General features: G+C 42.3%; 3 protein-coding genes across 7 annotated transcripts; all 3 read right to left on the reverse strand.

Moving 5' to 3' along the window:
- Nucleotides 1-4083: 4083 nt before the first annotated feature.
- On the reverse strand, nt 4084-5022 carry LOC115727012 (transcriptional regulator SUPERMAN-like). Its single transcript, XM_030657118.2, has one exon. The coding sequence runs from the start codon at nt 5016-5018 to the stop codon at nt 4299-4301; it is 720 nt and encodes a 239-aa protein (XP_030512978.1). The 5' UTR covers nt 5019-5022; the 3' UTR covers nt 4084-4298.
- A 3257-nt stretch (nt 5023-8279) lies between these two features.
- LOC115727013 (serine/threonine-protein kinase BLUS1) lies at nt 8280-10315 on the reverse strand. The gene has a single exon (XM_030657119.2). The coding sequence runs from the start codon at nt 10071-10073 to the stop codon at nt 8418-8420; it is 1656 nt and encodes a 551-aa protein (XP_030512979.1). The 5' UTR covers nt 10074-10315; the 3' UTR covers nt 8280-8417.
- A 1707-nt stretch (nt 10316-12022) lies between these two features.
- On the reverse strand, nt 12023-21894 carry LOC115727014. Of its 5 annotated transcripts, none has more exons than XM_030657121.2 (9): nt 21410-21893; nt 20783-20906; nt 20282-20354; nt 19505-19764; nt 17614-17715; nt 15317-15362; nt 13603-14080; nt 12778-12848; nt 12023-12095 (listed from the first exon to the last, which is right to left on the reverse strand). In XM_030657121.2, exons 2-7 carry the CDS (start codon nt 20873-20875, stop codon nt 13617-13619), a joined length of 1038 nt encoding a protein of 345 aa, XP_030512981.1. In that variant the 5' UTR covers nt 20876-20906; nt 21410-21893; the 3' UTR covers nt 12023-12095; nt 12778-12848; nt 13603-13616. The 5 variants fall into 5 exon arrangements, with proteins under 5 accessions (XP_030512981.1, XP_030512980.1, XP_048131010.1 ...); XM_030657120.2 differs by having other exon boundaries at nt 12025-12091; nt 12779-12848; nt 21414-21893; XM_048275053.1 differs by having other exon boundaries at nt 12025-12091; nt 12779-12848.
- Between the last annotated feature and the right edge of the window lie 2952 nt (nt 21895-24846).

Consider the following 24846-nt stretch of genomic DNA (forward strand, 5'->3'; position numbering starts at 1 on the left):
TATTGTCCAAAAAGTCCTAAACCTATTGTGCGGTAGCTAGCTCACTCATAAATCTTTCAATTTAGTCGGTTTAGTCCTAAGCTTTTTGACAATTTATCAAAAGCAGTCATACACCTTTTCATTGTTCGTCGAGTTTGAAAAGATTTAAGATTAAATTGACAAATCGTCCAAAAGTTTAACAATGCTCGTGAACTTGATCAGAAGAATATCAATCACTTTGCCCTAATCTCGAGCACTGAACAATGGAATGTTACGGACTCGGGCCCTCATCCTCTGAACATCCAAGCCTGCCTTCATCTTGACACCGCAGGATTCCAACTTCTTTGTTTTCTTGCACTCCCCCTGTCACGCGCGCACACAAACCCAACCACCCCCCCCGTTTGCATCGCGTTCAAGGTTTGCTTGAGACCGCAGGAACAACATCGTCGTCCGTTCGAAAATATGTGCAAAAGTTGTCCAGACTCGAAGAGATGCTGTGCTTTGTACTCTCTCTCTCTCTCTCTCTCTCTCTCCTACTACAACGTCTCATCCTTCATTCCTCTTGTGGAAAATGCCATCATACCACATGACTGCCACGGCCCTTGTCGGGAATATGCAAACCGTCAGGTTTCGGAAAACATCCACCGCTCCCAGCCCTCCACGTGACGACCAACATCTCTCTCTCTCTCTTCTCCTTTTCGCCAGATGCTAAATGACACTGGAACACGAACGATAGGTTGTGGGGAGGGGAGAGGAGAGACCTCTCCTCCACAGGTGTTTGTGAAAAATCCCCTCTCTTTCTTTCTTTGTCGCCCCGTTTCACGAAACGTGTTCTTTTCGCCCCCGCTATTGTAATTTTTCATGAACGCCATGGTTTTTCTAAAACCGTGCAACATCTGATGCCCCGAGAGATCTTTTGTTTGGCTTCGCATCGAGGGGTTCAGAAACGAACGCATTAAGTCGTGTTCGATTGTTCCTTCTCGTGTAGTTATTGCATGTCGTCGTCCGTTTGCATGGACCGCTTTTTTGACCACTCAAGTACTCCTACAAATCTTTTGATTGGTTCGTTCATTTTTTTTTCTTTTGGGTGTGCGTGCGTGCTTGGATAAACTCCAAAACTTTGAGTTAGGGAAGGAGAACAAAAAGGCGGCAAACTTAATAGAGGCTCAGAGAACCTAACGTCAGGCAGTGAACTCAAGCCCCATCAACATCATTAGCATGATAGTTTCTTTTGATTAGTTCTCTCGTCCTAATGTCTGTTAAAATTTGATGAAGTCACACTCCAATCAACCCTTTATTGCAAAGAATCTTCTTTTTGGTGGTTTTTTAAGGTCCAGGAAGCTTAAGAAGATTGGGTTATCAGACAAGGCGGCGATGTTACGGATGTCTAAACAGATGTCGTGAGTGCATGTGGTGTATATAAGGCATTGCTCATACATATACTGTTCTCAAATGGTATTAATGTGATTGGAGTTCAGTAACAATTTGTATGATGGGTTCTATTTTTTCTGTGGAAACAATCTAATTGTTTGTAATAAGAGTGTGTTTTTATTACGTGAGAGACATTAGGGTACTTCTATATATATATATATGGCAGCTCGATTAGTAATCAAGACAATCAACTCCAAACACGAAAAGGGACCAGCACAAAAAAAAAAAAGGAGAGATTGTGGTTATTCTCCAAGTGAAAAAAGAAAGGTTAATTTACTACCTGCATCTGTAAAAGGGCTCTTTTTCCTTTTCGTTGGAGAGCGAATGAATGTTATATATTACGAAATGGGAACGGCATTATAACTTTTGTACGGTCTATTTGCTTTTTTGTTGCCTCGGAACTCGACCCTAGCTAATGATGACCATCTGTACACATGGAAACAGTACAGACTTCTATGGCTGCTTAATCATGACCCACGTAACTGATGTTAACTCTTGTGAACTCGGGGAATGCGTTTTGGGTTCTTTGGTATGCATTAATTGTTGCATTTATGACATAAGGTCGAATGCCAATGTGGTTTACCCTAAGGGAAAAAAAAGTTTTGGTTACTACTTGATGCCACGTCTCGTTAATCAAATTTCAGATATTTGAGACGTAGAAAAGATGGATTTCTTATGTGAAATGTACGGCGATTGAGTCATTACGTCTCGTGTAGATTATGTAATTGTTACGATTCGACATTTTTTTTTTTTTTGCCTTACAAGTTGGATAAATTTTGTCAAATGCCATGGTGGACAAGAGTTGTTTTGAATTCAATTTGAATCAAAAGCCTAACAGAGACAAAAAGAAGAAGAAGAAGAAGCAGCGAACTCTACTATTGAATTTAGGGTACGCGTTTGCTTCGCAGAAAATAAATGATTTGAAATTTATTTTCTTAAAAAATAATCGCTTGTATCGCTTAAAACTAGACATGATCACGGGCCGTGAATCGCCGGTTCCAATTCATGAATCGGCGGTTCTGGTTCGTGGCCATGCTTGAATTGGAACCGGCCCTTGAAGGGGCGGTCCCGGTTCCGGTTTGGCCCAATTTTGGGCCATTGGCTCTTTTCCCCCTTTGTTTTTTTTTATTTTTGGCGGTTCGGAACCGATTCGGAACCGCCAGTTCCGAGCCGGTTCCAAATTTTTTTAAACCGTAACCGGCCCATGAGGGGCCGGGTGCATTCCTGTTCGAAACCGGCAGTCCCAATCATCGGGCCGGTTCTGGTTATTCCACGGGCCGGTTCTAGGCCCAAACCGGCCCATGGCCATGTCTACTTGAAACAATTAGTTAATAAAAATATTTCATCATCGAAGACAATGTATGTTTATATATTTTTGTGGATGATGAAAATATTCTCCATTCGTTCATTCTAGTAAGCAATCCAATTAATCATTTTTAAGAAAAATATTTTTTAAATTATCTAATTTTTTGCGAAACAAATACAGCGTTAAAATAGATTAATTCCATAATGCTTGTTAGAGAGGGCGCATCAACAATCTTTACGTCATTCGGAGACTACGGAAGTGCTCTCTTGCTGCGCTTATATGGACAACACAATAATGCCTAGTCAAATTAAACCAAAGAAATGCACTCATCATCTATACATGTACGTATGGACGATGCATTTTGCTATGAGAAACGTTGACGTACTAACAGTAGCCTTGTGTTATCTAGAACGCTTAGTCGAAAGAAATTCGACCTAATAATTTCTCTGGTTGATGGGTTACAAGTTACAGAAAAAACATCACCCGCATGCAAAATTAACCGAGTATAAACGTAAGTATGAACGGGGGCGGCGTGTACGTTTATAACCCGCTAATCAGAAGATGGGTCGGAGGAAATCTCCTCCTGCTCCTGCTACGGATAGAGGAGAACACACGGCGCTGCCGGAGAATAAACGATTCGGCAAGCATTCACTGGATTTGTGTAGTACTCAGTCAACAACCTCATCTGGCAAAAGCTGAATATAAAAATCTGCATTTTGACAACGTGCGGTGGTAGGCTATTCTAAAGAACTGGAGATTTCCAGAAGAACAGAGGATATCCAAATCTCAGTTCTTTAGACAATGAAATCAATGTCCAATGTGGGATCGTGTTGGTCTCTTGTTTCTCAGCAATGTGCAGCAGCATACTGTCACCCTACACGTGTCCTCGCTTAACACATTTATTTCTCATATTTTACTCTCTTTCTTCTGTCATTCCATCAAGCATTTGTGGCCCTCTTAAATCATCAAGTCAGCGTTGGTTTACTGATGTTTAGGCTAATTTCTTTTATATAAGGAAAAAGAGACAGTTGACAGAAAAAAAGGAGGACAATCAGCGGTCTAGTTTGCTTTCCTTTGTATAACTACTACTATTCTTGTTGTTAAGTTACAGTTTACCTACCCAAGAACCCTCTTAGCAAAAGAGTGGTGTAAAAAAAGTTGGACATAATGGAAAGTAAAAGCAAAGATTACCCCAAAATATGAATGCTCTCTCTCTCTCTCTCTCTCTCTCTCGAAAAAAGAAACAGCATCATAGTAGAAAATATTTACCAGAAACCTCAGCATTGCACAAGATTCATAAATAAGAGATGGAAAGAACAATGAAGTTGAAATGAAAAGCAATTAGGTCTAACAAGTCATATCAAGAAGGAAGCACATTTAGGAGTGGTTGATCGAGCACAATGGATGAGTTAGGACATTTGCTATATACATACACATATAGCAATATGTGAACTTAGATCTGGGCTACTACTAGCAATCTAAGATAAACTCTTGATCATTATACTCTTCTCACAGAGATCTGAAAGATAACAACATGTAAAGATTGAAAACCAAAAGGAGGGCAAGTGATTAAAAGCCTCACTCAATTGGAGTAACCCAAGCGAAGTTCCAAATCGACCTCATCTTCTTTGAAGTTGTTGAGAAGATCCACCTGCATCCCCAGCCTAACAATCTTAGTGTCCTTGGCGAGTCCTTGAGTAGTCCAACCACAGTCCGCTTCGCCAACCCTAGTGGCAAGACACTTGCGGGTCTGTCCGGTATCACTGGCTGGAGGGAAATTCATCGATGGCAGTGTTGAAGAAAAGGCAGGAGGAGGTGGAGGAGGAGGAGGACGAGTCGAGGTCGGCAATGCTTGAGCGAAATGAGGAGGCGAGGACAAAGAGGAAGAGGAGAAACTAGGGTTAGGGTTGTTGGAGTTAGCTTTAGGGTTATGGTTGAGGTTGAGGCCGAGAAGCGGGTACTGGCCGCCGCTACAGTCGGCCTTCTCGGCCTTGGCCGCCAGCAGCGGAGGTGGGGTCGACTGCCGCAGCCTCGCGCGGTCCCGCCGGTGAACATTCATATGGCCGCCGAGGGCTTGGGCCGAGCCGAACTCCCTCTTGCAGAAGCTGCACGAGTAAGACCTTGGAGGCCAAGAGAGACCAGTCAGGTAGTCTTCGGCGTGGCTCGGGTAGTTGCCGATCAGAGAAGAGCCCACCTTTATCATGTTCAGCCTCTGGTGGTGGTGGTGGTGGTGGGAGGCGGCGGAGGAGTCTCTGGTGCAGTGGTCCTTCAAGCTGTTGCTCAAGCTACTCTTCCTCTCCATGAGTGGCCTTTTGTGCGAGCTCTCTTTCCCTCTATTCAACAACTCAGAAGGCCATGAGTGAGTACTAGAGAGCAAGAATCTAATCTCACATCATTTCACAGAATAAAGACAAGCAGAGAAACTCAGAGAGAGAGAGAGAGGTATGTGTTGATGAGGGTCACTACTTACTATAAGAGGAGGACCTCAGTTGCCGGATTATGCCCTTTTTACTAAAGAGGGAAGTGATTACAGTGGATGCTCTCTTCAACCACTTACTGCTTTCTGCAATTCCCTTCTAACCAGGAGAACACAGCACCCACACACCGGCACAAAATCTAAAACTCTCTCTCTCTCCCTCTCTCTCTCTCTCTTAAGAAGTAGTTCTTGACCGTGGGGTCACCTGATGGAACCTGGTCAATGTCGCGTGTCTTAATGTCGTTGGTTCTCGCATGTATCGACGGTCACAGTAAGTGAGAGAAAAGAGGGACTGTGGAGTATTTTGTCCTTGTGAAGATGATCCATGAGAAAAATGAACCCGTCAATGTCATCGTCCTTGGCGTCGCATGTCTTTTCAAGCCAACAAAGGTTTTAAGATTATTCGTGTCCTCTCGGATAAAAGCCTTAACCTTTTTTCCATGGGACAGGCTATTGTTCTCCTGAAATGTTCTCGATGGATTTGCAGCTGAATTTCCCTTTTCCGAGACAGAAGATTTAATGCACCGAAAACACCATGTAAGTCAGTGGTTAGAATTGGCGCGACTGGTGCTTGGAAGCACAATTCTGTGCTTTGGTGATCTCGAATTAGCTCGGAACCGGTCCCTGTGGTTGCTGCGCAAACAAAGATGACACCTGAATTCACTCGTGCTTTGGATAACGCATACATAGTAGCAGAGGAAGGTGGAACCTCCCGCCCTCTCACCAGCTATGCATATTAAGATTGAATGTCCGACCGTTGGGGATCGAGCCTTCCGTCCCTCTTGAATCGAACTCTTGAATGTTGTCTAGTACAAGGGGCTCGAGTAAGTTGGATGTTTAATTCGCCAGTTTCAATCTTTGACAAAATCATCATCGTGATGATTGGGTGTTTCTCGCCTGTTCTCAAATGTGTAGATATTGTTGGAACTTTTGGTTTTCATGAGATTACTTATTTCGCAAGTACTGCCTCTTGAGCGTACGGAAACGACTTCTCCACATCATATAATATTCTCGACTTACTCGATCCAGTCACTTTGAGAACCTTTTAATCTCTGTGATGGTATATCATTAAGTCACCTTGAACCTTGTTCCTACATGACCCCGATCATTTCGATCAGACATTTGCCATCTATTATCATTGTTCAATGCTTTGACAACATGAAAAATTTTGCCAGTAGAAATCATTAACCAATGCCTGACCAATTCAGTTTTCTTACAAAGAAAGAGAGAAGAAAATGAAAGATCCTATATGCTAACATGCACTTATATCATAGAGATGCAGGTGGGGTACTTTTTGCCCTTGCAGATGTGCTCTACAGATCTTGCCCGTTCATAAGAGCACTGAACATATAGCTTTTCTAGTTTTTTCCCTAGGGCATTTGAGCTCTCTCAGGAGACACTGAGCTTCTTTTCATGTTTTCCAGGATTTGGCAAAAAGGAGGAGAAAGAATCTAGGAGCACCCATGTTGACAAAAGATAGTGCCCCACATATAGGTGGGATTTAGCAAGAGACTGAGGGGCCAACGGGATGAGTCCAGGGCCATGCTAGATATGGGTCTGACCCTGAGCCTCCCAACACAGCTTCCGCAACAGAGATTTCCATGTTTTCCTCCCCCCACCAACTTGAAAAATGATCAGGATGGGCATGTGGCCTTGGTGAAGTGAAGAGAGATGCCAGACTTTCTCTCCCAATCTCTTTTTGACAGAAAGAGAGGAAGAGACTAGAGTTGAATTGGGATTTGTTAGCTGCTAATCATTCAACTGACAAAATGTTACAAACTCACAGAGAATCAAACCCGTTCTTGATTGGTTGCTGTCTCATCAACCCTTGGAACTCTCTCTCTCTCTCTCTCTCTCTCTCTGTGGAGATGGGGTCGTGGGTATATGTGCGGAAGCACCTTTTGACATCCGGAAGGAAACAAAAAAGTATCCTCAGCTCTTGACAGTAAAATTTGCTAATCCTACACTTTTCTTCTGAGGAACTCATGCAACCCTCAAAAGAATATTTCATCTTTTACATAAATGGCATGAGATGCGCATATCTTTTACCCCCTCCTTCAACTGGTGGCACACCTTACGTTAGATTATCTCTTTTGGCTAAACCTTCCTTTTTGTTTCATCGATTGCACTCTTGAGCTGATACGAATGGAGTTGTCGCGGCGTCGCCTTTTGTTTTCATTAAACCTTTTGGGGTCGGCGAGCGGATGTTTTCATGGACGGAGAACGAGGTGATTTTGAACCCATGAGTCTTAACCAGATGAATAAGCTGCGGGTTCCTTCCTTTTAATCCGATCTCATTGCAGACACCATATCATTTTGATCCGACGGTCTAAGATTTTCGATGGATATATGTTTTTACATGATCTCATTTTGTAGCGCAAAAATTCGTCTCTAAAATCTATTTTGATCTCTTATAATTTTTCTTCTCCTTTGGGCATTTAGCTTAATTTGTTAATGTAGAATAGACGAAGACGAAGCACTTACGTTAATTTGCGGTTAGGAGCTGTGACCTAAGTTGCTCTCCCGCGCCTTTATCGAACCTATGGATGTCCACGAACTGATCTATCACATCGCATCGCATCGCATCACAACGTATTGGCCCAATGCTTAGATGGCTCGATCTCCTCAGCATGCTTAAGAAGAAGCCCAGGCCTTCATCTCCTTCCAAATTTCGGGTACTTTTGTTGTTTTTCATATTCCCAAAATTGGAAATTAAAACATGATGTGGTACCTTCGACCTAATTAAGATTTCTTTTTTTTGGAATCCTAGAAACCTATTTCGACAGAGTATTAGTTCAAATTGCTCCACTGATCATATTGGTTGAGTGTCGCTTCCCGGTATTTCAAAGCAAATATAACACTAGACAAATATTCTGCTTTCACCAAAAAACTAAGTAAAAGACTCTCAACTCTAACCGAAGCTTTATGAGTACATTACGACCCGGTTTGTATATCGAATAATCATGTTGCTCTCTCGGCAAGAAATTACGAAAAATAAGATACAAAGCACGAGCAAATTAAGAACGTTTTTGTTAATTTCTTGAATTGCAAGTGATTCAGTACATTCCACGTCGATCCCAGATCGAAACGATTGTTGAATGGCGAATAACGGAAATATCTAGTCTCATCTCCTTACTTCATTAAAGAACACAAAATGGATTGGCAACAATTAATGAGGAGCGATAGAGGGTTTGATTCGCCATATCTGATCATGAACGGCATCATTTAATCTCTAACTGGTGCGTCATCGGTCGTCTCACCGCCGGCGCCGCTGATCCGGTGCTGGAGACACTCCAGCTCTCTCTCCAACTCGGAATTCTTCTTCTTCTCACTCTCCAACTTAGCCTTCTGCTTGTCAGTCACCTGCACCAACTGCTCTTCTCTATTGGCTAGTTCCACACCTCTCTGATCTCCTCCTCCTCCTAAGAGACTCATCAAGCTGTTCACTTTCTGCAATTCATCTTCCAAGCTCCTCTTCAGCAGCGCCAGGCTCCCCAGCATCACCTCTTTATCAAAGCCTCCAGCCGCGTTGTTGATTGCCACCTGAATGCTTCCCCGACGGTCGCTGCATTCGTCTTCGCTCTCGTTGGCAGCTCGGGCCGGCGAGCTGGTGCTCGATTGGTCAGTACAGCTCGCCAATTCGAAGGGCCCTTTCAACCCGGCCACGTTGTCTCGGTCCATTCCTTCGCCTTCGAAACTAGCTTGCTGTGCTGATGAATCATAGGAAACAATTTCACTGGGGAAAACCGGGTCAAGCTCGAACCCTTCCTCATTGAAATTCCACCCGCTTATCCTCCTGTGCTTATCGCTCTGACCCTCGGGATCATCCGACTCAGCACAATCATCTTCCTCTCCCCCATCATCGCCACTCTTGTTCATCGACAAGGACCGTAAGAGCTTGCCTTGCCGGTATCTATCCTCAACGCTAGGCAGCCCTTTCAAGACGTGCTTCACAAGAAACTCCGGCCCTTTGCAGTTCTTGAAGAAAGAGTGCTTCAATAGCTTCTCTGCGGTGGGTCGTCTCGAAGGATCTTGGTAGAGGCAAGAAGCCACCATGTCCTTGAACGATTTCGAGAACTTCCTTCGAACAGGGTCGTCCTTCTTGTGCTTCTCGTAGTCGGAAAACCGGAAACGCTTCGTGATCTTCATGAGCAAAGACTTCGAAGGCGGGAGATGAGATAAAGGAGGCCGACCGTGGGCCAATTCGAGCGCGGTTATTCCAAAAGACCATATGTCAGCCTTGAATCCATACCCGTTGTGGGAGTGGATCACCTCCGGCGCCATCCAGTAGGGTGTCCCGGTCATATTAGTTAGCATCAACGACGATGAACTTGACGAGAAAGATAACCTCTGATCCGGACCAAGTTCGTATATCAAGGCTGAGACGCCAAAGTCGGCGACCTTCACGGCGCCGCCCGAGTCGATGAGGATGTTGCCCGCCTTGATGTCCCTGTGCACGTGGCCCTGGTTGTGGAGGTAGGAGAGGGCACTTAAGGTTTCTCGTAAGATGACAGCGATGCACGCCTCGGGGAGGCCCTCTGGGAAGGAGGACGCCATGATGGACTGCACCGAGCCGGCAGACATGAAGGGCATGACCACCCAGAGGCGGTGGTCCACCGTGAAGGAGCAGTGGGCGTTGAGGATGTTGGGGTGGGAGAGGAGCGAGAGCGTCTTGGCCTCGCATCGGATGCTGTCGAGGTCGGCGCGGGAGCGGTCGAGGTCGATGGCCTTGATGGCGACCACCGCCGAGCCCTTCGGCACGCACAGGGCCTTGTACACAACCGCGCTGACGCCAGCCCCGATCTCACCGACGATCTTGTAGGAGCTCGCGTCGAGCGGGAATTGCGGCATCCGCAGCTCTACTCGGTCTTCATGGGCCATGGTGATGGTTAGTTTCCGGCTTCAAACGCGAGCTTGAAACTCGCCGTGATCTTGGGATCGATAAGGGATTGAGTCCGATCGATGGAGTCGTCGTGATCAAGAAAAAGACTGGAGCTTTCGTTGGGTCGTGTAGATGAGGAGGTTCCTTGATAAAGTTGACGGAGGTCGTTAGGGTTTTAAGCAGTTTTCTTGTGAGGGTTTTCGGTGGAGAAAGCGTCGGTGATGGGTCTTGATTAATTGCAAACGGTGCATGTGATCTTTCTAAAAGTGTGTGCATCAAAGGAAAAGCTGAAGGGCATATGCATTCACCAATAATAATAATAATAATAATATAATCCAATCGTTTTGAAGATTTAACCTTTCGAGGAATCGTTCGTTAGTGGTTGTGAATAACTAATTTTTTTTTTCAATCTTTTCGACCTTGGTTCTATAGAAACAAGTCAAAATATTAGAATCATAGCAAAATTATGTTCCCTGTCATTAATATGATTGCTCGCAGTAATTATGGCCTCTTGAGAGAATCGATAACCGCATCTTTGATGCACTTGCTAGTACCGGTACATTTGAGAATTCTTGAGTGGCTAGTTTGTAAGCCGGTTAAAAGCTCTACTTAGATTTCTTGATTTCTTTAGCGCTCGAGTACTAAAGCTATTAGAACTTAAACTTGAGAGATTATAGTCGAACAGCTCTGAGCCTGGTTGGAGAATTCGACTACACACATTTCCTAAAATCTCAGTTCAAGCTAGGTTTAATACGTGGTGACATTAAAGTCGATCATTGGATAGTTCAGTTAATTCGGGGTTCGGGTTGAAAACTTGATTTGAGTATGAGCAGACGACCGAGCCTTGAACGTCTCATGTTGACTATATATATATATTCCCGTTTGTGCAACAAATTGACTGTTTGTACTAAATCCGACGTAGGAGGTTTGCTCCATTCAGCCAAATTCAGTTTGGACCAATTTTGATTGGCAAAAAAGAAATGGTAAAGGCCGATTAGCGTTGCTGCCCCTGCCAGTACAGTGCTATTAAGAGTGTCAGACCCACCGTCGAATGTTCGATCAACGTCATAATTCTGTACAACCCCCCACCGGTCGTACCTTCGATGATCTCATTGAAGATGCAGGCTCCTGATGTTTCGTACTGAAGAAACCAGACCGCTTTCCAAGCTCAAGCACCGGTCGTTTGGCGAAACAACAGTCCACTCCAATCCTGGGAAAGTCAAAATCCTTAATGTGTTAAGCGAAATCCCAACTCCTTTTGCAAACCCAGAAGCTAGCCATAGATCCAATAGCTTGTGTTCGCCATGTCGACCTTCACCGTCATGACAGTGCGAAAGCGAAAATGCTAATGGTGATCATGTCGTTCCATGCATCTCCAATTTGCGCCTATAGGTTTCAACTGAGACGCCGATAGTCATTTGACCCCAATTATTCGGCAAGCTCAACAGCTCATGTCATATAGCATCATCCTGTGCAGTAACAGGCATGCCGACACTTGCGTGCATGCCCAGGCATCCTTTGTTTTAGCTTCGTAGAAAGCTAGCAGCGCACATATGCACGCTCAGAGGGAGGCAGAGAGAGAGAGAGAGAGGAGAGAGAAGCCAATACGAGTGATTAAACGTAGCAGAGTAATACAAACTCAATACCGACGTTGCAATTTTTTTTTCGGCGTTGTCCAACTCAGAATCCCTCAAGACAATGAACAGGTCCTACCAGTAAACAGACGGCCAATTTTAAGGCCATTCTTTTTCTCTGCCAATCTTAGACCGATTCTGCATGAGCCCCGGCTGTAAAATGGTTTTCCATTGCCCAAGACCCTTCCATTAAAAGCTGGAAAAAAAAAAATGACCTGGAGGATATGCTGGAGACAGTCCAGAAGTAGTTCGTGTGTAGTGGCACGAAGCCGTGAAACTTGAAAGTCACCCAGGCGAACCCTCCATGAAAGTGGGGCTCACAAGCTGCATCTTCAAAAAGCGCCGTGCTCTTTATAAGTTTGGGCATCACCTGTCAACCAAAAAATTCTGAATTGTTTAAAAACTTAATGTGCATCTCTACCATCTGCTTTACATGAGGCGCTAGGGCAATTGGCCGGTAAATGGAGCCAGTTAGATTACATTTCATGTCAAAGTCTCCAGAATATATTTCTCAAAACATCTTCATACTCAAGCTCCAAAAGTGCCTAGTATTTTAAGCAGACTCCATTTATTTTCTACGAAGGCAGGATGCCCTAACGGCCACTTTGACATTAACAACTGAGCCTGCTTTCATAAGTTCCTCCCTTCAATGGGTATTCATATATGCAAGGTAATGATGACTAACAAGTTTAACTCGAGAATTTTCTGGGATCAAGTTTTTGCCAAGGAAAAATGGAAAACTGCAATTTCCTTGTACAATTAAATGCCAAAATGCAAAGTAACAACATCAGTCTTGGTGAATCAGCTGATGTGAATGTTTAACTTTAATCGTTTCCGATACAATACCTATCCAATGAATAAAACGTTTACCTTCAGTTGATTATCCTATCATATAATTAACCCAAGCTATTATATGCATTTCCCTATGAATATTCACCCATGAAATCTATAAAAACTTGATCTTATACATGTATGAATGCATAAGTGTGTGCAATTTTCTTTAGTTACCATGTATAATATATGATGCACAAAGATGTATCTATATGTTCACTCATTCCAAGAAATTCTTACTCAAAAATTTTTGGGATCCAGTAATTCAGCAAAGTGGACTCTCCCCATCTTGAAATTATCCACGTCATCCTAGAAAAAGAAGATGCATCAATGAAAGACAAAATCACCCATACATCATGCAATTGTGAACTCATCTAATTAACACATCAAGTCACTAAACCAACATGTTCACAGGACACCATGATCACATGACCACTCCATGGTTGATTGTTAATCACGTGCATGCAAGACAAAATGTAATCTGGTTGGACGACTAAGATTGTGGTATCTTCTTTTACTTGGTGGACATGCCAACATCAAGGATTGTTGCAGCTCTTATTGTCATGGATATTATTTAATTCTCGATGTACTCAAAAAGGGTTTTTCAATGAATTTTAGTTGTTCAATAGGATCACAAATTTGATAGATGTAACAGATATTATAAGTTTGGAATGGATGTTTGTCTCTAAATATTGATCTATAACTTTAAGCTATTAAAATAATGGAAAAAATTAAGTATTTGGCAAAGGAGCATCATGGCCCAGTGCAGGGCAGTGCCCCATTTGCCCCACAGGGACGGGGGCAGAGCTTCACCCCACAGGGCAAGGGCAAGAACAAAAACCTTGGTCCTGCACCACCCCTCCCTGCCCATGCTCATCCCCAATGGTACATCATTGTCATGGCAATTCATGTATGGATTAATTTGCGTCTGTGTGTGCTAATAGTATTATTGTCGGAGAAAGGTAGGATGACATCAAAGACTCAAGTTGGATAAGGTATTGTATCACCTGCAATGATGAATGAAAACAACAAAACTAACAAGTTAGATGATGTAATATATTACCTTCAATGATGTGCTTATTTTGAAGTGGCCGATGCACGAAGCTCTAAGAACTTCCACGAAGATTTTACGTTCTTTGATGGATGCCCTCTGAGCTCTAAAATATCTTTGAGCCATCTCACCCGGTTTGCAAGTTCCTCAAGGTCTATAATCGCATCTTCCAATGTATCAGAGAACATTGAATTAAACAGTGTGTGATCATCACTTTTCAGCTTCTTTCGACAGTGTAGATCATAATCATTGTTCTCCTTACTAAAACTCGCTTCCATTTCTGCTGATGCAACCCTTACATTGTAACTAGAAACACCATCACAGCTATTGGCCTTTCCAAGGCCACTGCTGGCCACTGCAGAATTCTCATACTTCTCCCGTGGTGATTTCTCAGAATTTGTGTGTGTCTCTGGAGGTGATTTCTCAAAGGCATTTATATCCAAAGGTACTTCTTGTGGGCTGGCCATATCAGCAGGAAGTAACAACCTACCTGAAAATTGATGAAGTAATCGAGCAGTTAATGTCCACAAACCACAACCTTAATGCTATCTCTAACATCCTCTAGAGTACGGACATTAGGAGAACAGAACTAAGTTATCAGACTCCCATGCAAACAAGTTTTAACTCTAAAATCATATCACCAGAGCGAAAACCATGACAGAGGTACGGAAAGAAAGACGCGCAAATAACTCTAGGAAGTAAGAGCACAAACTCTTGGAGGACCTTTTGACAGTGATGTCAATGTATGACATTCGAAAGTCGTCTTTTTTTTTTTTTTTTAAGCTAATAAAATGAGAAACTAGTTTTATGAGTTGAAAACATGGAACAGAATTACTGGTGGGACTAGATTAGGAAGACCATCGATGAAAGACTTGAATTTGACACATGAGTGACAAAAGGATCAGCTGAGGAAGACCACTAGCATAGACACTCAGCAACTTCTGTCATAGATCTCTTATTTTCCTTTGTAGGACTCAAGTGGTGAAGACGAACACCATAAAAGGATTTGTAGAGAACACTGAGTCTCCAAGCAAATCATTATGTTGTGTTTGGGAAGGAAGGCAAAATGGGGAGCATTTGGGGGGGACATTGAGAAGAATTTCAAATTTTTGTGAGAAAGGAGACGAGGGAAAAGTTAAATATTTGGGTATTTTCCACCCCCAATTTCCCCACCTAGTACTCCCAAACAAGCCTTAAATCAATAGATAGGGTTACATATGGCAGCCAATTTATGTTTAAAGTCAATCTGCTACTGGAAAATAAAGAAGAAACTGAACTTCGCACGAGTCACTTTACAAGATCTTAGACTCAAAAGTACTAGAATTTTAGCTCTGAGGGCATCCTATGGAGAAAAGTAGGGAACCACTCTACTCATCAAGCAAAATATGAGTAGGTTGTGCCAAATTTAACCGTAAGTTACACTCAACCTAGAGAAACACATAATTCATTGGCAAATCCAAAATAACAGTCACATGGATCTCTGGCGTGAACATAATTCATCTTCGCACTAATTACTACCAACATGTACCCATGCTACGAATCACCACTCTCAAAGTCTACCCTAAAACAGACGGAAATTCTTATGGTTTTACAGAATTGAAGAAAATTGCACAAATAAGCATGCAAGATCACACTATATATAACCACATAAAAGAACTTCCCAAAGTATCTGAAAAGGAACAGGCATATCTTGGAGATGTTAAAGTACATCTGCACCACTCCTTACCTTCATTGGGAGGCTTGATCCACTGCGAAAAATGTAGTGAACATACCTGTGACGGCCAAGGAAAATCACACAGTTATCAGGGATCGAACTGAGCAAACGGCCAGAAGCTTACATTGAAATACGAATACAAAAACTGGGAACACAGGGCAAAAGCTTACCACATATGATTAGCATAAAATAGAAGAGTATGGATCAAACAAAAGAGTATGCAATTAGTGATCAGGTAGGCATAACAAAAGCTCAAACGCACAAAAGCAGGTTAACTAATAGGCCATAAATAGGACCAGACAAGCATTCACACATAATTAACAATATGACGCTACAATCGGCCAAAACTTGATTATTTCCCAAAAAAAAAAAAAAATCATCCATGTAGTTAAATGATCACAAGGCACTTGCCAAGCAACAGGAATGACACACTGTTAATATTCCCTAAAGGAGTATGGCTGAAGCACTTTCTTCTCTGCTTTGTGATGCACTCTCCACTGATGAAAAGGGCTACAGCATGCAGCTAAATTTAGAAGCCATCCTGTCTAATCTATAATAACATATATGACCTCGATAAAAATCTAATCACCCTTTATTAGGACTACTTTTTTTCCAATTAGATTTTTAGAACACAGCAACAGTGTGAATTGTAAAGTTCAACATGTTTAGCCAAAAGAAAGAGTTTGAACACGAATATGGCTTAGAGTTAATCCTTGACATCTGATAAACCCACAGTAAGAATAGCACTTGCATATGAAAACATGTTGAATGATTCTTTTCCAGAAGAATTAGGATGCAGAAGTAGAGGAAATTTAGTAAAGGTCGAGCTATTGAGGATTTTCAGCAAAATGTTCTTGGAACTGCGTGAATATGGTGGAGGAGTTTAATGAAAACTTGGCCTGAGCACAAGACTGAAAATGGTTCTAAGCTATGTCATGCGCCCTTCCCAAAAGGATTCTCTCTCAAGGACTTAACTTCATGATGACAAGTTGTCGACTCAGTGATCAACTCCTGCCTGAAAACAAAGTGTGGAAGGATATAAATACTAATGCCTACAAAGTTTGCACAATACTCTCTACTGGAATGTTTAACGCTTGCTAAGCAAAAGCAAGGTAATGGGCCTTAGATATGGTCTTGGTGATAGGTCTATATCAATGCCAACTTTTAGCATTCTGGTGATGGGATGTCCACTAGTTTTACCCAATGGATTAAACAATAAACCTGTAGTCACCTCCTTCTCACCCACTTGGTTATGGAGCCCTCAAGAAAATGATCAACAAAGCAGTTGAAGTAGGTTTGATTAGATACAGAGATTCCACAAAGGAGAAACAGAGATGGTCAAAAGATAGTATCCGCATCTTCCATTTGGGGAAAAGGTCATGAGATCCATTTCACATGAATTTGCTTGTACTGTGAAGCAGCTTGAGACTCGAAGACCTATTGATAATTGTAACCGCAAGGTAAGAAGTGACCACACTCAGCGAAATCTAGATGGCAAACATCGAAGAGCCTAGGGAAGATAGGCATGACACGGGTATTTACAAAGATCTAAGGACACAGAAAACACCAAGAGAGTCAAAAAGTAATTTGATATCCACCAATATCATCAGAGAGGCAAGGGAACAGGCGGGAGCAGATGCATCACCTTTGGTCCATAGCAGTGGCACTATCAAGCATAACGAGGGCGGGGCTTGTGTCCCAGCCCCCACAAATGAGAGACAAGAATGGCATGCCTATTGAAAGAGTACTGTTTATTAGCCAACTGAAGAGTGATTCTCCAGTTTCCATTTGAGAGAGAGAGAGTGCATTTTTCTTGCACATTGAAGAGCCTTTCTGCAGTCTCAGCTATTAGCCTTTCAGGGCAAGAAAGGAATAAATCTATGTGCACATAGGCCAAGGCTTTCACTTCAAGGCAAGTCAAAAGGAAAGAGGCTGTAACATTGACGAAAGAACCTGCTTTAAATTTCACAAAAAGTAGAATCATTGCATTTTAGACCTTGCCAAAAGGCCTTGACCCAAAAGGCCTTGACCATTTATTATCATGCTTGTTTCCAGCAGTTCTACCTATGAAATAACAACCACGTATTAATGCAAACTAGCAACTCAAAACCTTTTCTTGATCTCATTTATGCAATATGCAGAGATTGAGTGGATTATGTCGCCTTTAAAGCAAAATAAATAGGACAAGAACCGAGTTTGACATCCTAATCTGGAATAAGTTTCAAGAAGCAAAATCAGCACTTCAACAATACATTAGTACGTAACCATGATCTGACTGATACCAGAGAATCTAGAATAGCAGTAAGTACCATCCAACCATTTTCGATGGACCAATCCAAAGATGGCCTTAGGTCTTTGGAGAAAGCTTCATAAGATTCTCCTTCACCCGCTGGAGGAGCATGTAACTCAATCTAATGATGAAAAAAAAAAAAAATCCAACACAATAAAAGAGGTCATTAACAGTAGCAAACTTCTTTGGATTAAAAGCTGAAAATATCTTAATCGCTTATAAGCAAGGAAATTGATGCTCTGCTGGCCTCTTAATCCTATTTGACTTGAAAATTTCTTCTTCCTTTTTGATAGAAATGGAATGCAGCAATAAGTTATGGTGCACCTTGTCCAGCGTGGACCATCACACTCAGCCTTATCAAGTTTAGGAATCTATATTGCTTCTTCCATTTATTTATATAGCAGCACAGTCATCATATGGTTTAATAAGCTATTCAGGGTGAATGCAGCCCTAGAAATTAGGACCATTGCCAGTAAGAACCAACTAAAAAATCTTGAGCACTAGAAATGCTAAGAAAAATGATTCTAATCACAAATCTTACAGGACACTGAGAACAACGTCCCAAGTTATAGGTGAAAATAACTAGAAAGTTTTGGCTCATTCCTTCCCTTATTAAAATATGAAGACAGAAGCTAGCAGTTAGCACTATCTCTACTGGCTGTTTTTGGGAATGGCTTTCCCAAAGGCCCTTAGGTCTCCAAGGGTGCGAATAATAACCATCATGTGTCTCTATTTTTCTATTTTTCTGTTCTAGGGAACAGGTTTGGAACAAAAATCCGTTTGATACAACAATTTCATTTTTCCATCTCTGAGACAAATTTTTAGCCCAAAAATAGATTTGGAATAGAAATAAGAAGCAAAAAATTTTCTACTTTTTTATTTATGGAACAGAAACAGAAATAAGAATGCATATCATCGCTCACTTCCTCTCTCTCGCGTCCCTATCGCCGTCCGCCGGTCCTCGGTCCATCGCCGGTTGCCAGCTTAGGCCCAACTGCCGGCAATCGTAGAATTTTATGCTGTTATCAAAAGAATTTTTGTTTTATGAAGAGAAAGTTTATTCCATTATCAAACGCATTTCTCTGTTCATAAACTTGTCCAGGGAATAAAAATAGAAAAATCTATTTCTAGCCAAAAATAGCTCCAAGAACAGAATGATTATTCGCGCCCTAAAAGCCCTTGCACAAAATTCAACCCATTTGGCAATATTTTTTGGAGAGCTTCAGCAAAGTGCATTGCTTTTCCTAAGTTCTCTAAAGTCTCTTAGCCCAGGGAAAATTCATAAGAGCTTTGGGCTTTAGCATTTCCGGAATGCCGACACATTTTTTCTTCCAACTTTGCTCTTCTAAATATTTGAAATTTCAGAAATGCCCTCACCATTTTCCACCTCGTGCACCGTCGCCGGCACCGCCAGATCTGATCAACGACGAGCCAGATCTGGCTCAGGTGGCCCTAGTTGGGGGCCCGCAACCCCGGCAGCCCTTACTAGTCACAAATAAATTTTCCTTTTTCTTTATTTGCATAAAATATATACTTTACAAGTCTAGTTCTTTTCTCTAAAAAGCATTTAAACCAAAGTTGATTCCCATGGCACTAGTTACACTTTACCGAACACTATCTGCATTTCGGGAAAAAAAAAACACTTGAAACTAAAGTCTTTTGCATTTCCCCAAAAACTTCCTCAAAAGCCCAGCTAAACACAGCCTACTAGTGTATCACTTTAATGCAATAAAAGATGCCACACACAGGCAAATAAGAGATGAATTACTGATAAAGTAGAAGACATATCCTCAACAAAACTGAGTAATTAGCAGGACTATTACCTGCCAAAATATGGCAGTATTCAAACACCCATTATGAGCAAAGGCATGCCATCTAGAGCACTGCCGGTAAAAGGACAAAAACGTTACCTGGAACTTTTTGTCCGCCAACACTTCTGTTACTCTTCCAGACCAATAACAGTCATCACTCCACCAATCCACCATATCTCCCACCTTCCAGTCATCATCAACGATGACTGCCACATCTGAGATAGATCTGCCATTGGGCATCTCACTTCTATGATAGACGGAAGGAAAGCGAGGGCGCACCATCAATTGTTTCTTCCTCTTTAGCTTAGCATCTACAGGGGAGTGGGGTGACTTTTCATATACGTTAGTCCAGGTTATTTCTGCAAATTTGAAAATTGACTGAAACCTGTGAAACATACAGCAAACCTCACCGAAGCAGGCACATCTAGTAACATCAAGCGTCCAAAAGCAATCAGCATGCAAGAATCATAGGGACAATGAAGCTTGACACAGCAAATATGCATTATTGATATGAAATAGATTTTACACATTATTCTTTTACAGTCGGAAGACATCAAATTCTAAAAGCTTTCTGACAGAAAACCAGTACCAGCTATCTCCCCAGTACTAATTTCTAAGTATGTTACGATTTAATATGTCTTTCCCCCTCCAACTTGTAAATGGAACACTTCCATCACTCCATCTGAAAGTTCAAAGCTTGCAGATGAATTGGTAGCGACCTGAATACATCTCCAAGGCAAAAGCATGAGAGCTTTAAGACACCTTCAAAGTACAACCTCAAGCTTTGAGACGGACTGCTAATGGTACCACGTAATTAAACAGAACTACCATGTGAAGAACACAAAAGGAACAAGCATACAGAGTACAAGAACTCACTTTCATCTGGAAAATCAAAGTATTCCATATGCAACTGTTGTTCCCCCCTTCTCTTTCTAATCCCCCTTATCTGCTGCAAAACATACAAATGAGTTTATCTTAATCTACCAATCACCTACAAACAGATACGAACCAATATAAATGGTAATAAGCATACCAAAACAGCATAAGAATTCTAATTTGGATCAGATAACAAGGATAACAAAAACAATGAACATCAGATAACAGGGCCCACTTGCCCCCATGCTAAGGGCAAGTGGGCCTAACAGGGTCACATGCGAGGTGAATTGTTGAGTAGCACATGTGAGGGGTGAGTGAAATCTCAGAGTGGAGATTTAGCAGGGTGTGAAGTAATCGGTTAAGAAGATTCATGCAGCTTAGTGGTTAAGGCATCTTTGTTGTCATAGTCGTGGTGTTTATTATTGAAAGAGAGAAACAGAGTATAAAGAACTTAGAAAAAGAACGCAATGCAAGTACCAAAGACTGGTTGAATGAATGTACCTTGCAACGGAACCAAGCACCTCGATAACCGGCCATGAAAGTTCTCACCTCAGCCTCCTGGCCGACTTCAAAGAGTTGCTCGTGCTCCACCATCCCGGCTGATCAGAGGTATACAGCTGCACAACTGCAAAAAGGTGCAAACAAAACAAGCAAGTCAATCCCTAAAGTTAAACCACGAGCACCTACGACACTTTGAGCGCAAAACATAGGGAGGATGAATATGTTGAAGCCGACCCACTGAAATCATAAGAAGAAAGTTAAAAGGCATGCATGACAACACTGGAGTAGAATTGCTTCTTCAGAAGTGATTTTGGAGTAGAAATCCGTTTGGTAACGTAACTTGATGAAAATTTATTTGATTAAGCAACTTCATTGTCGTTTTGTTTCCAGTTTTTTTTTTTTTCTTTCAGAAATAATTTTGGAGCCAGAAGTTATGATCAGAAAGACTCCATCAACGCCAATCTCTCGACGTTAATCTCTCTCCCTCAAGCCCTCTCCCTCAATCTACTTCTGATCTGATTAGAAATCTACTTCTGCTTGAAAACTCAATTTATCAGAAGTTAATTTCTAGAGCAAAAGTGTTGTCATGCGCGCCTCACATAGCTTTCTAAAATTAAATTCGCCTACCTCCCTCTCCACGAGCTCCAGACTCCTTTGGCAGCGTCGCCAGCGGCGGTATCCCTAACCTCTATTCCCTCCGCCGGCTCCTCTATCTTCCCCCCGCAAACCCTAGCCTCTTCGATCGACGCCCTCTGCCCCGTTTTCTCCCATGATTTCGCGCCTTTGTAAGCCTCCTTCCCCGTAACAGTTGGCCGTCCGGACCTCCACCTTCAGCGCCGTCTTCGCCGGTGGATCCCTCGCGGTTTCGTCGGTCTCTGTCTCTTCTCTCTGTTTTTTTGAGAGTTCTTTTTGCTTCCTCCTCCTTTCTCTTATTCAGCAACACTGGACTGGAGACGCGAGAGATGGACACAGGAAATGTGTGCGGATTTTGAAACGGAGGCTCTCAGTCGATCGCCGAAATGCGAGTGGGGCATGGCGGAGAGGCAGACCGTCCTTCACAGTCCCAAGTTTCCCGGCGGAAGCTGCGGACGGTGACGTGACCTAGCATCGTCCACACTGATGGGTTGGATAGCATACATCTAAATTTATTAAGGGAGTGCAACAGGAAATAAAAATTTGGAGTGGGTGCTATCAAATTCTAAAATTTATTTATTTTTTTATTAATATTTATTTAATAAAAAATATTGAGATATTTTTTTAAAATTATTTTTTTCTTAAATATTTTTTTTAAATTGTCTTTTTACGTGATATTTTTTATTATTTCTTTCTTTAAATTTTTTATTATTTCCACTCTCGCCATCAATCCTAACCACTACCTCTCTCGCTCCTCCCTAACCACCTCGGCGTGAGTGGACGGCCTATCCGCTCGCCTGCTTGCCCTAACTAAGGTTGTCGACCATTGCCTGGTGTGTCGTCTTAGGACGTTTGCTGTTCTTATTACTAACAAGTTCTGTTTTAATATGATGGAGGATGCAAGCGGAATCTAAATACACTAAAAACAACTAACAGCCATAAAAATATATACAAGTGCATGAATACAAACGGCAGGTACGACGCATAAAGGGTATGACATTAATAGGATTTTCTATCATGTACCAAACACATCGAAACACAAAAAATACTAATTTTAAATAATTATATCTTTCTTTACATCAAACATTCACACAAATACATTAGGAGGATTTCAAAAGCTAAAGATCTACTCCCGATTACTAACACCAATGGAATGCTCCGTCACCATCACCATCACCATCACCATCCTTAAAGCTGCTGGTATTTGGATATATGAAATAAGAGTAACGACGAGCGAGTGAGCCAAAACTCAACAAGTAAAACATCTAACCAAATCATTAAACTATCCGATTCACATGTCATTCGGACGAAAATTCAAACAATCAACCGACATCAAGGAACACCATAACAATCACGACAAGGCACATGTGTAATGGCTTCGGTTAGTCAGAATTCCAATAAAATCAACTATCGAAGAGCACCAACGTGCACTTTTTCCTTAGGGGCCCACGGCCAAACCACCCTCGTGCGTGCCTCCATGTCTAAGTCACTCCATTTCAGTGACAACTTCAACAATCGGTCCTCAAATCCGTAATACCTATGGCAACGAGATCGTACTTTAACCGACAACATCACTAGGCGGCGACAAGCTCCGTTGACCATTCTCTATGTCCCATCGCCAAAAACTCATGTGTGATTCCACTTCGAAATTCCACCAGCTAGGTGACATCCTAGGTGATCAGCTCATGAATTCTAGCTACCCATGCCCCGAAGAAGCTAACTCAAGCGACGGATTGTTCATGCAAAGGTGATTACCCCTCCATGCAAGCAAAACTCTCACACATCAAACCCATTTTCAAAACAACGCATATTGCCAAAACAACGCCCATCGGACAAGCTAGTGGTTAGGATTGAGGTAATACTTGCCTGGAATTGGTTCTTAGAGAAAACGGATGTCGAATCGCCGTTGAAATGAGCTCAAACCCATGTTTTCTCCTTCCTTGCGTGCATAAGAGATACCGTCGGGGAGGGAGAGAATTGAGCGACGTTAAGAGGCTAATAGGAGAAGGAGCTTCCAAGAATCACCGTCGACAAACCAAGAAGTCATCGGCTCAAGTTCAGGCGAAGGAGGAGAGGTCGTGGGTGGGAGTTGCACCGAGAGAAAGACGAGAGAAACAGAGAGTTCTTGAGGGCAGTTCACAAAAGAAGAGAGAGAAGATGGGGGGTTTACACAGGGGATGGGGCCGGTGGAGTATGGCAGTTCCAAAAGGCTTTGCGGCTTCCATCGCGAGCCAATTGCGGCGCAACTACTCTAGTGAAGATCCAAGATGATCATCGCTCAAATGTTCTCGCAAGGGTTAATATTGTCGCGCCCGTTGACAAACCAAGGTCTAAAACCTATCGTGAATTAATTAACCTTAAAACCTCTTCACTTGATAATCCAATTCTGGCATTGCCATTTTGGCTTGTTAGACTTTCCGGCAAAATTCAAGTCTTCACACCTGGGGTCGACGATGCCCACCCAAATCTGTTTCGCGCAATTTTGGGCACCCAGCCCATACCTAGGCTACGCTGGTCGAGGCGAACCTCACCGACCACCACCTGGCCAAGCGAGTGCCCCCTACCGTCTTTAGTATAGTTCCATTACAAAACAACATTGCATGCAACGAGAAACAAAAGCATTTCCATTTTTGAAAAACAAGAAGGAAAAAGGTTACAACATAAACGAAAAGTCAGTGGAAATAAGGAAACAAGATTGCATTCTCAGGAATATCTGAACACAAAAAAATCATCGCCAAGGTTAAATAGGCCGATCACCCTCGCTAGGCCGAGCGAGGCCTTGCCGATCGCAGGTGATGATCGGCAAGGCTCGCCCCGATTGGCGTTGCCTAGGTTTGAGCTGGGTGGCCTAATCTGTGCAAGGCGGATCCGGACAAGCCTCACCGGCCCCGGGCAATGTTTAACAAGGCCTCAATCGAAGCCGGTGAGCCGCCCACCCATGCCTAAGGTCGACGATGAGGAGCAGTAGCGGCGGCACCCACGAGCCCCCTGCTATTATCTTTTTATTCCAATTTTATTTTTTAAATAGAAATTTAGCCTTTTATATTTTTTTAATCCAATTTAAGTAAAATTAAAGAATAAAATAGTAAAAATGCTACTAAAGAAAAGATTTTTTTTAAAAAAGCCACCTAGGAGAGAGAAAATAATTGAAAAAATACCACGTCAGCATTTTCTGTTAGATAAGTTAATGATGTTAACGGAAGAATTCTATTGCACAAATTTGACAAGTTTTAGGACTTGATTATACTTTTTCAAAGTTTTATGACTCAATTGCACTTTGGCGACAAGTTACGGGATTTCAGGTGAACATATCCCGATCGAATTTAGATGTTCTAATTCAAATTAACTTATTTATTTTATTTTAGTTTATTTAATTATAATGTAAATTTCTCTATCCACGTCCGTACCGTCTCAAAATTCATTTTTAGTAT

The sequence above is a fragment of the Rhodamnia argentea genome, chromosome 1, assembly GCF_020921035.1.
Source record: "Rhodamnia argentea isolate NSW1041297 chromosome 1, ASM2092103v1, whole genome shotgun sequence".
NCBI classification, from domain to species: domain Eukaryota; kingdom Viridiplantae; phylum Streptophyta; class Magnoliopsida; order Myrtales; family Myrtaceae; genus Rhodamnia; species Rhodamnia argentea.